At 41.5% G+C, this 12,135-nt stretch overlaps 1 protein-coding gene across 1 annotated transcript; it reads right to left on the minus strand.

The window, feature by feature from the left end:
• Window positions 1-336: 336 nt before the first annotated feature.
• Window positions 337-2,809, minus strand: LOC131176335 (AAA-ATPase At3g50940-like). The gene is made up of 2 exons (XM_058141401.1): window positions 1,537-2,809; window positions 337-1,035 (listed from the first exon to the last, which is right to left on the minus strand). The coding sequence occupies exons 1-2, from the start codon at window positions 2,554-2,556 to the stop codon at window positions 490-492; spliced, it is 1,566 nt and encodes a 521-aa protein (XP_057997384.1). The 5' UTR covers window positions 2,557-2,809; the 3' UTR covers window positions 337-489.
• Window positions 2,810-12,135: the final 9,326 nt, after the last annotated feature.

Here is a 12,135-nt window from a genome sequence, read left to right on the forward strand (position 1 = left end):
CTTCATTTTCCATTATCGCGTGGGAAATATCACTTTATTACCACGATTGCTATAGTATTGTTTTTGGAATGGATTGGAATTTGGACCGGTGAACTTTCTTATGCGACAGTATTCTGTTTTATTTCATGAATCATTCCAGTTCTGTCAACTTGCGCAGTTATTATGATAAACATGGGAGAGGAAATTTTTTAATATTTTTCTAAAGTTGAATCCCTTTTTTAACAGTCTTCTAAAAACTCTTTTCCCGTAAGAAAAATTATTTCATGCTGTTAGAACATATGAACACTTCACATGAGAGAGATTGTTTTTCACAGATTGAGAGTTCAATACAAACCATTCGATTTGGACCAGAATAAAAGGATTTTGAACATTCTCATCACCACAATTTTTCTACAAACAAGTTATTAAATTATATTACTTGCAACCATAACAACCATTCATTCGGTTCAATGCCCTCCCAAATCCACAAAATTGAAATTCTAAAGCATTTCAATATTTTATTTGTTCCTGATTAATTCTCGTATCTACTTTTTTTTTCTTAAGATCACCATTGCTCATCTTTTGCATTTGTGAAACTTCTGCTTCTTTTATTCCTGATTCTTCATTTGTTGCTTTGTTTGCATCACTCTCTCTCTTCTTCCTCTCTTCTTCTTCTTCTCTCTTCTTCCTTTCTTCATCCTCTATCTTCTTGCGCTCCAGGAACACAATCAGACCTCTCAAGGCAATGTCAGGTTCCTCACTTTTCATCAGCTGCTCGGCTACTTCTGCAGGAGTAACCTTAGTTGTACCTATCAATTCTTCTACCTGTAAGAAAAGTGGGTGATATGTAATCCCCAGGTAATTGGATGCCAGCATTTTGAATCCACATGGACTGCAGTAAGACATGTGGATGTGCATATCCATTCGACCGGGGCGCAACAGGGCAGGGTCAAGCTTTTCTTTGTGATTGGTAGTGAAAACTATGATTCTTTCATCCCCACAGCTTGACCACAATCCATCCACGAAGTTCAGCAATCCTGATAGTGTCACCTGAACCTGATACAATATACATCTGCCTTTCAGATTTACCAAACCCGTGAAAACATCAAATTGAATTGCATTAGATGGAAGTTCTTGATTGTGTGTTCTTTTCAGCTATATTTCAAGATGTGGCCTGAACCAATCCATCAATGCTTAAAATAGAAGTCAGTTGGTCATCCAACTTTTCGGTGTAAAGGCAAGGCATGCCCTTTACTCACTGTCCAGCTCCTGCAGGATTCTATAACATTATTGATCTTACTCATCATAGAGAAGCCAATAGAGTGGAGAACCAACAGGTTCATTCTTTAAGATTCTTTCTGCTTTTAGTCTTTTTTTGCTTTTGGATCCTAGAAAGTAAGTCATCACTTTCACTATTATTATTGTTCTTTTCAACCGCAAGAATCCTCTGAAAATAACAATTCATAATCAAAATGTATTTGCAGACCAACTAGACTTCTGTCTCAATCAAGAATATTAACACCATCAAAACAGAAACAAAAAGATTAGTAACTTCACCTGATTTTCTGGATTATAACCTCGATTAGATCGAGGATTAAGAGCTCTGGCTTCTGCAATCCTATTTTGCAAATCAATGGAACAATCAATGTCCTCCACCACGAGTATGGACTTATTCCCAGTCGAAATCAACAACTTTCTCAGCTCAGAATTAGTCCTAAGATCAGTCAAGTCCAAGTCATAAATATCGAACTTGAGAAAATTTGCCATGGCAGCAATCAAGCTTGATTTCCCAGTCCCTGGTGGCCCAAACAGCAAGTACCCACGTTTCCAAGCCTTACCCACTTTCCTATAGAACTCCTTCCTCTTCACAAACCTTTCAAGGTCCTTCATGATCATCCTCTTCTCTGCTATCTCCATGGCCAACGTATCAAAGGTAGCAGGATGATCAAGGTTCACAGATTGCCATGCATCTCTCCTCCCTGTCATCCTGTCCAGGCTTAATGTAAAGAGCTTCAATGTCCTTTTCTCGTCTTTGATTTCTTTCGATTTCTTGATTACATGCTTTATGTAAGCGTCAAGAACCATGTTCTTGTGCTTCTTGTGGAAGCTCAACTCAAAGAACCTGCGCTCGTTTACAGGCATAGTGCTATAGAGATCAGGGCTTGGGACATACTTCACTCGTTCTTCTCTCGAAATAAACTTCCACTTCACGTTAACCCCATTAAAGGTATCGATGATTTCTTGGTTTTGCTCTAAGGACATAGAAATGTTATTCTCTTTCTTGGGTAATGAAATTTTGAGTCTCTGCGTGTTGGGAGGAATTATGGGCTGAAGATAGAGCTGTGCAGCTGTGAAGAGATGGTTCTGGTTAAGATTATCATATTCTTCAATCACTAAGGTTAGTTCCGAGGAGAAAGAGTTAATAAGGGTTATGAGTTTGAAGTAAACATATTGTCGAAGCTCCTTTGGAATAAAGTCGTTACCCACAGAGCGAAGGAGCATGACTGTGGCAGCAGCGGAGGCAGCGGCGGAGATTATCGCTTTGGTGGAGGTCATTTCGGTGGCTTTGGGGAACATGGTTTCTGGGTTCAAGCCTTTTTTGTGCTATTACTTGGTTTTTGGTCAATTTGATTAGATGATAGAATTCAGGATTGAGAATTTTAGAAGAAGAATTGCAAAGTGGAAATTTTGGCAGTGGTGATGACCGATTTAGAAAGAAGTAATTTGGTTGGTTTTTCCAAGAGAAGAAGATGTTGATTGGTTAGGAGGAAAATGCATGGAAGTGACGGGGTGAAGAAAGTTGGGAGGGCAAGTGCGCAAGACTGCCACAGGGTTTTTATACTGTAGTACTCATTTTCAGGCTTTCCATTTTAATTTCTAACTTAAATACACTGATTATTTATTTAAAGATATAAATATAAAAAATAAAAATAAAAATTGCGTTTGAATTTATAGATTTAAATTTAAAATTTAAAAATGTCTTATTTAATTAATAAAAGGAATTAAATTTAAAATGATGGTTAGTATTCACAATTTTTTTCCAATTATTATTTCAAATTCTTTTTTTTTAATTTTTATATTTATCTTAGATTTTATTGAAATTTATATTTATATTATTTAAATCTCCTAAATAAAATATTTAATCTAAATTTATAGATTCAAATCATGAAACTGATTTTATTTATTTAATAATGTAAAATTTAATATTTTAAATTAATAAAATTTAATTCAATAACATCAAAGTTATTTTTTAATCATAAAGTTTCAATTTATATAATACAATTAATAATTAGGCAAAGTTAAATGAATAAAAAAAATTTCTAAATGAAAAGTTTATATAATACATTTTTTTTTAACCATTTTCTTAGTCTTCGGGTCAACAAGCGTAACCCGTGCAACAATCCGAAGGGTGTGGGGTCCAGTCTTGGCAAGTGATCTCTTTTTCAACTCAGTTGAATATTTCTTTCAATTTTTATTTTTTATTGGAAGACGGATAGGACAAAACACAAGAAAATTAGGGGCATTAACCACATGTAAGGACAAGGCAATGTTAGCTGTAAACATAGAGGTCGTGAAAACCCAACGAGCACAGATCCACACCGTCGAAGTTTAGAAGGTGACGATGACTCGGATCGCATGGTGTCCCACTCACGCCCTCCCTTCACAGCATCCACCAAATAGGAGATCAAACAAGAGATACCTCTGGTTGAACGATTAACCCAGCAGGAACCACATTAAAAGCTGACTCCCAGAACTTCACGCGGCCGCAGAAGCACCATCACTCGACTACACAGAAACTCAAAACAGAGCAGGTCGCCTAGCCATACATCCTCACATATTATCTTTAAGACCTGCTTGCAAAAACTAAAACCAAAACAAATATATACATCTCACCCAAATAATGGGGAGGGTGAAGACCCACTACAGGCAAGTAAAGGAGGTTCTGGGTAGGGGAGGGCCAGTTACAAGCTCCTAGACAGCAAAAAGAAAAACCAAAATAGAGAGCCTTTTCTCTATCTAAAGAATTAGACAGAAAGAGAGCGAAAGCTAAACTTGTTTCTTTCAATCTTTTCTATCGTTTTAGAATGGCATTTTGCAATTATTTTTTGTGGTAATCAAAATTTGTAGTCTGGAATTCGTTCCTTGGTCATGAAAATCCCCACATTTGTATACTCACTTTCGAGGTTGAGCATTTAGTTTAAACTAGACAGAACCAACTGAATCATGAAAATCAAATTAATCAAATTATCATATTTTAGAAATTGAACCGAATCAAAATGAATAAAAAATAAATTATCACTCTATTTCAGTTCGATTTGACTTGAACCGATTGGTTTTTCTGTAACACCTCAAAATTTTAAATTTTATGAGTATTTTTGGTATTTTAATTTTATTTAAAATTTAAGAATTTTTTTGAGATTTTTCGGATTTTAAAAATCGGGTTCGATTTTTCGAAAATATAAACTTTGATGATTTTTAAAAATTAATTTAAAAATCACGTGACAAAACTAAAAATATATTTGGAGTCTACGTATTTTTTTGAGTTTTCTGAAATTTTTTTCGGAATTTTTGGACCTCGTTTTCGGTTCCGAGGCAGAGTAAAAATTCAAAATTTTATATCTTGAATCGGACCGGCCGAATCGAACCGGATCGGATCGGATCGATCGAATCGGACCGGCCTTTTCCTTTTTCTTCTTTCCTTCCCCGCGCGCGTCGACCTCTCTTCCTTCTCTCTCTCTTTTCTCTCTCCTCCCGCCGGCCGGCCACCACCTCCCCGCCACCCCACAGACGGCCGCGCGCCTCAGCCTCCCGGCCCACCGCCCCAAACGGCTGGAAAACGAGCGCGAACTCCCTCCCTCGCGCGCGCGGCGTTTTGGCTTCCCCGGCCAAAATCCGGTCGATCCGGCCACCAATTGGATCGGGTCTTGTGTCTAAAATCATCTACTCGGCGAGAGCTTTCCATAGCACCAAGAACGCCGAAATCCATCGAGCGGTTTGTCCAATTTTTGCTCGGAAAGTTTTTAGCCCATTTCGATTTTTGGGCTAGATTTCTCGAAAACCGTGAATCCCACGAGAAAACCGAGAGTACCAGAGCGCTCCACACATCGAGAGTTTCGCGGGGATATAAATTTCAAAATTTTTCGACACCGTTTTTCGGTGGGTCCTACGGAACTTTGCAGTGTTTTTCCGAACATTAAATGAGCTTAGAAAATTCTGAAAAATTTATGTACAAACCCTCGTGTTATGGGCTTCGTGTAGGTATCCTCAATTCGCGGAAATTCGGCGGTTATGCAGGTTTGTGAATTTCCCAATTGCGAACCCGTTCTTCGGAAAAGTCTCCGAATTGGATCGAGGTTTTAGCTATTCCCCCATTGTCAGACGTCCCGAGCGCGTCCCCAAAGTCGGAATCGGCAAAGGTAAACCCAAACCTTGCTTTTTCGTAATTTTCTAGTGCTTAAATAGGATTAAAAATCCATAAAATATTCGTGGTAGCTTAGAAAATTATTATTCTTTTTGCAATAGCCTAGTAATATTGCTAAGGACCGCGGGGCAAAGTTTTAGAATTTTTAGAGCTTATTTGGGCAGTTTTTGCAAAAATGGTCAATTATAGGGACTAAATTGAAATTTTACATGTTGTGATGGATGATTGATTTGATGGGCCCAGGAGGGGCTGTGTGATGTGATCGAGTTGTGGACATATGGATTGTGAATATAGAAGTGTGTTTTGAGCCCTTTTACAGGTTGGGTAGGTCCTAGGTATAGGGGAGATTCTGCCGGATTTTCGGCACGACTTAGGACGTATTGGTCTTTTTCTTTATTTGTATTGAGTCAAATTTATTAAATGATTGTAATAAAATTGTCAGGTGAGCTGGGACAGCCTTCTTCCTCCGCCCAGCCGCCTCAGTGACCATCGTCAAGTTTGTGAGTAAAATATTAATTTTAATTGTAATTTCACTATTATTATATGTTCAAGTATGCCCATGCATCACTTATATGCATATATTTATGTAGTTAAACTCTAGGCACTATTTATGTTGCATTGATAACTGTTAAAGTGCCATAGATATTGTTGTGGTAATTTGGAGCAGTGTGCGTGCGTTGGCGTGCGTGTGATGTGGGGTGGACTATGGATAGGACGGGTAGTCACGGCTTGAGTTCTTCGCTGGGACCCGATCCTTCGAGGGGTAGTCACGGCTTGAGTTCTTCGCTGGGACCCTCGATTTGGTTTATTAAGCGAAAGTCCGGCTTGAGCTCTTCGCTGGCACCAGGTTGGATTTAAGAGAGCTGTATAGGGGATCAGCTCCCATATATTATGACTGATACTACAGGGTGTGTGAGTGCTCCAAATTACCTTTTTGATGTTATGATGTGAAAATGTTGTTGATGTTGCATTTCACTCTACAGGGTGCATTAGTTTTAGATAGTTATAGAGATTATGGTTAAAATTGATATTTTACTCTCTGAGTCGAACGCTCACTCCTGTTCAATATTTTTCGAGGCCACAGGAGGATATTTTTGAGGTTAACCTGCTTTCTTCCCTCGCAGGTGGTTTATCAATGTTTGTGTAATTTTATTAACTCCTAGAATTTCCGCATGTGTTAGAAGTATTTATTTGATTTTGGTCTGTAATATTATTATCATGTTGGACCTGTAAACATATAATGATATGTATGTTTGATGGACAGGATGAGGGAGCTGAGCTCCCATATGTTTTTATGATGACATGAGTATGTGGAGGGTGAGCTGAGCTCCCCAATTGAGTATTTACTGTGTTTACAGGTCGGGTGAGTCAAAAACTCCCCCGGTTGGTAGGTCCATTTTATAGCCGGACTCTGTCCGGTTGATTTCTTGATATTGGGCCCAGATGGGCCTTAGAGTTGGGTTAAGTGAATAGTTAGGTTTACTACGGGCCTCGGGGGCTTTAGGCTGGCCCAGGTCCTAGTGCCGGTCCGGCCCATAGGTTGGGTCGTGACAAATGTGGTATCAGAGCTTAGGCTCCAGATTCTTAGGGAAAAATTGTCTAAGTGTTGGAAAGAGTCTACTAGGAGTCACATGCGGAAAAATAGGGTCCATATTCGTCTTGCATTGTCATCTTTGCTTCTAGTTTCTGCTTTATATATTGTGTGTAAACATGAGTCTATAGAGCTATGTAATGTGCAGTTTTGAATTTTGTGGGCTAATGCTGAATTTGTGGAAATGCGTAGAAGGTGAGAGCTGCCTTGCACGAGAACGGATGTGCCGGACGAGGTGTCGACACAGGATGAGGCGCCTGCCCCGAGGAGGCGGGGTAGGAGGCCTAGAGCTGCTCAAGTAGAGGAGCAGCCACCCCCAGTACAGGATCAGTCCTTTATGACACAGGGTCCCATGGACCCCATGGCAGCTACTCTCGCTGGGTTGCAGAGAACCATCGATATGATGGCACAATATATGGTCCACCCTCCACAGCAGCAGCAGTCCACCGCACCAAGAGGAGAACCTTACAAACAGATCATCAATTTTAAGACGTTGGTGCCTGGTACTTATGATGTGTCAGACGATGCATATCGGTTTTTGGATTCCTCGACAGAAATGTAATTACTGATTGATCGATAGAAGACTGATAGAGTGTATGCAGCATGTCATGGGGCCTATGCCTAGACAATGGATGAATGACTATGTGTTACCCTGGATGGAGGGTTTGACATGGGCTCAGTTTGTGGAACTTTTTATCAATTGGTTTGTGCCAGAAAGCTTCAGGGATCAAAAGCAGTGGGCCTTTGAGGCCTTAAGACAGAATGGCAGGTCTGTAGATGAGTATGCTACAGAGTTTCTAGAATCAGGCAGTATGCCCCTACAAAGCAGAGCTACGAAACTAAGAAGGTGAAGAGATTACTAAAGGGGCTGGACTGGAGGTATGAAAACCTGGCCATGATGTCTGATCAGTATTTTGATGTTGTAGTTGATCGAGCTAGACAGATAGAGATTAGCTATGCTGTGGATGACAGCGGAAGGGCAAAGAAAAACAGAGCAGAGGGTTCCTCAGGTGTTCCTTCCATGGGTACTCCGGACAATGGTGGCCAGAGTAATTACAGAGGAAAAAGTAAGAACAAGAAGAGTGGTTTTAGACACAAACCTCGAGGATTGACTCAGGTATGGATCCAAAGGTGGTCACGATTCAGTACAGCAGCCTGGTCCAGTTCAGGATCCTCCTTGGCACCTTGTGCACAGTGTGGAAGAGGACATTCAGGACCTTGTTTGATGGGATCAGGAGTATGCTTCAGGTGTGGCCAACCAGGTCACTTTGCTAGAGAATGTCCCGTTTTCAGTGAGCCACAGATGGGGTCACAGGGTTCTGTTGCAAATGTTCCTCGCCAGTTGTATCCGGGTACTTCCAACATGGCAGCGATGGGCCTGGGCACAACAGGCCGAGGACAAGGGGGACGTGGATTTGGAGGCGATCAGAGGTAGAAGTCGATCGTGGTTATGCCACTCAGGGTAGGGGTCAAGCTCGAGTTTTAACCCAGACCCAAGAGGATGCTCAAGCTTAAAATGCAGTTGTGGCGGTGTATTCTTCCGGTGCATTCTTATGAGGCTCGTGTTTTGATAGATCCGGGTGCTACGCACTCATTTGTCTCCCCTGTGTTTTCCATGAGGTTGGGTAGAAACCCTACAACTTTAGAGTGCCCTTTGTCAGTAGCTACCCCACTTAGCGACAACATAGATGTAGATATGATTTTTTCGGGTAGCCCAGTAGTAGTGGATGGAAAGATCCTCCCAGCAGACTTGGTTCCTTTACCAGTAATGGATTTTGATGTAATCTTGGGGATGAATTGGTTGGCAACTCATTATGCCACTTTAGACTGCAGGAACAAAAAGGTGTATTTCCACATACCTGGTGTGGAAGAGTTTAGCTCTAATGGTGACAGGAGCGTGGCTCCATATAATTTGGTGTCAGCAATTATTGCTAGAAAAATGTTGAGGCGTGGATTCCAAGGGTATTTAGCATTGGTGAGAGATACATCTGTAGAAGGTGTCAGCATGGAAAATGTTCCTGTTGTCAGAGAATTTATGGATGTCTTCCTGCAGGAGCTTCTGTGGTTGCCACCAGGAAGGGAAATAGAGTTTTGCATTGATGTTGTGCCGGGTACAAACCCCATATCGATGCCACCTTACAGGATGGCACCAGCAGAATTGAAAGAGCTGAAGGAGCAACTACAGGAGCTTTTGGACAAGGGTTTTATACGTCCGAGCACTTCACCTTGGGGCGCTCCTGTTCTATTTGTGAGAAAGAAGGATGGGTCATTGAGGTTGTGTATCGACTACGCACGGTGAACAAGGTGATCAGAAGAACAAGTATCCACTTCCTCGGATCGATGATCTGTTTGATCAGCTCCAAGGGGCTAGATTTTTTTCCAAAATAGACCTGCGATCAGGCTACCATCAATTGAGAATCAGGAATGAGGACGTGTCCAAAACGGCTTTCAGGACAAGATATGGTCATTATGAGTTCTTGGTGATGTCTTTTGGACTCACTAATGCACCAGCAGCCTTCATGGACTTGATGAACAGGGTGTTCAAGCCATTTTTGGACCGTTTTGTCATCGTATTCATAGATGGCATTTTGGTATACTCTCAGACCGAGGAAGAACACGTGTGCCACTTGAGGATGGTGTTGCAGACTTTGAGGGAGCACCAGCTATATGCCAAATTTTCGAAATGTGAATTTTGGCTAGAAAGCATCTCATTCTTGGGACACGTGGTTTCAAGAGAAGGTATTCAAGTGGATCCCAAGAAAATTGAAGTCAGAATCGATTGGCTTAGGCCTACATGATCCACCGAGGTGCGAAGTTTTAGGTTTAGCTGGCTACTATAGGCGTTTTGTGCAAGATTTTTCCAGGATAGCGGCTCCCCTAACTAAGTTAACTCGGAAGAATGTTCCATTCATTTGGACAGATGACTGTGAGAAGAGCTTCCAGAAGCTTAAGGAGTGTCTAACCACCACCCCTGTGTTGACACTACCTATGAGTGGTGAAGGATACACCGTGTACTGTGACGCCTCCAGAGTTGGCTTAGGGTGTGTTTTGATGCAGAGTGGAAAAGTAGTGGCTTATGCTTCAAGACAGCTGAAGAGGCATGAGCAGAACTACCCCACCCATGATTTGGAAATGGCGGCTGTAATCTTTGCACTAAAAATCTGGAGACACTACCTGTATGGTGAAGGGTGCGAGATATACACCGACCACAAGAGTTTGAAGTACATCTTCCAACAGAGGGATTTAAACTTGAGACAGAGGAGATGGATGGAGCTTACGAAGACTATGATTGCATCATCCGGTACCACCACAGGAAGCCCAAAGTTGTAGCAGATGCTTTGAGCAGAAAATCTTCTGGTAGTTTGGCGCACCTTTCAGCAGAGAAGAGACCGTTGATTCAGGAAGTACATGAGTTGATGGATCAAGGTTTAATCCTAGATCTTTCAGATGAGGGGGTATTGCTGGCTCATTTTTCAGTGAGGCCAGACTTGAGAGACAGAGTTAGAGTTTCCCAGCACAGAGACCAACAATTGATGAAGATCATAGAAAGAGTACAGCAAGGTGAAGGTGGTGAGTTTGGATTTGCCAATGATGGAGCCTTAGTGCAAGGTTCTACGATATGTGTGCTCGATGTGGACAATCTCAAAGACGAAATCATGCGAGAGGCACACTATACCCTGTACAGTGTCCACCCAGGTTCCACCAAGATGTACCATGATGTGAAGAATAGCTATTGGTGGAATGGCATGAAGAGAGACATAGCAGACTTTGTGTCCAAGTGCTTGACTTGTCAAAAGGTGAAGTTTGAACACCAGAGACCGTCTGGTAAGCTGCAGGAGCTCCCTATCCCATAATGGAAGTGGGAAATGATCACCATGGATTTTGTGACTGGGTTGCATCGTACCACGCGAGGATATGATTCGATATGAGTAATTGTAGACCGCTTGACCAAATCAGCTCACTTCTTACCTGTGAAGACTACATATTCTGTGGCACAGTATGCCTGGCTCTACATTCGAGAAATAGTCAGATTGCATGGAGTTTCAGCTTCCATAATATCTGACAGAGGACCCCAGTTCACTTCTCGGTTTTGGAGAAAGTTGCAGGAGGCACTTGGCACACAGTTGAACTTCAGTACGGCTTTCCACCCTCAGACAGACGGACAATCTAAAAGGACAATCCAAACACTAGAAGACATGCTTCGCATGAGTGTTTTGGATTTTGGAGGTCAATGGGATGATCAGCTAGCTTTAGTGGAGTTTGCCTACAACAACAGTTACCATTCCAGCATAGGGATGGCACCCTATGAGGCACTATATGGAAGAAAGTGTAGGTCTCCTCTGTGTTGGACGGAAATGGGAGAAGTGAAGGTGCATGATGTAGACCTAGTGCAGTACACTTCAGAGGTAGTTCCTTTAATCAGGGAACGATTGAAAGCTTGACTTTCGATAGGCGTAAGAGTTATGCAGACCCCAGACGGAGGGATGTGGAGTTTGCAGTAGGCGACTATGTATTCCTGAAGGTTTCTCCGATGAAGGGAGTCATGAGATTTGGAAAGAAGGGCAAGTTGGCACCTCGATATATCGGACCTTTTGAGGTTACGGATAGAGTTGGAGCAGTTGCCTACCGGTTGGAGCTACCACCCAACCTTTCTCACGTTCATCCCGTGTTTCACATCTCCATGCTCAGGAAATACATTCCAGATCCTTCTCATGTACTACAGCCGGATGTGATAGAGCTAAAAGAGAACTTGACATTTGAGGAGCAGCCTGTAGCCATAGTGGACTACCAAGTGAGACAGCTGAGATCCAAACAGATCCCTATGGTTAAGGTTTTGTGGAGGAGTCAGTCAGTGGAAGAGTGCACTGGAGTCGAGCGGGACATGCGTAGCAAGTACCCTTATTTGTTCAATGTATAATCATGTGCTTTATTCTGCCTTGTGTAAAAATTCGAGGACGAATTTTCTGTAAGGGGGGAAGAATGTAACACCCCAAAATTTTAAATTTTATGAGCATTTTTGGTATTTTAATTTTATTTAAATTTTAGGAATTTTTTTGAGATTTTTCGGATTTTAAAAATCGGGTTCGATTTTTCGAAAATATAAACTTTGATGATTTTTAAAAATTAATTTAAAAACCACGTG

Source organism: Hevea brasiliensis, unplaced genomic scaffold (assembly GCF_030052815.1).
Source record: "Hevea brasiliensis isolate MT/VB/25A 57/8 unplaced genomic scaffold, ASM3005281v1 Scaf1, whole genome shotgun sequence".
NCBI lineage: Eukaryota > Viridiplantae > Streptophyta > Magnoliopsida > Malpighiales > Euphorbiaceae > Hevea > Hevea brasiliensis.

Coding starts and splice junctions, on each gene's coding strand:
- LOC131176335 (XM_058141401.1), bottom strand. CDS start 2,556: ATGTTCCCCAAAGCCACCGAAATGACCTCCACCAAAGCGATAATCTCC. Junction 1,036..1,536: donor GTTATAATCCAGAAAATCAG/GTGAAGTTACTA, acceptor ATATTGTATCAG/GTTCAGGTGACACTATCAGG.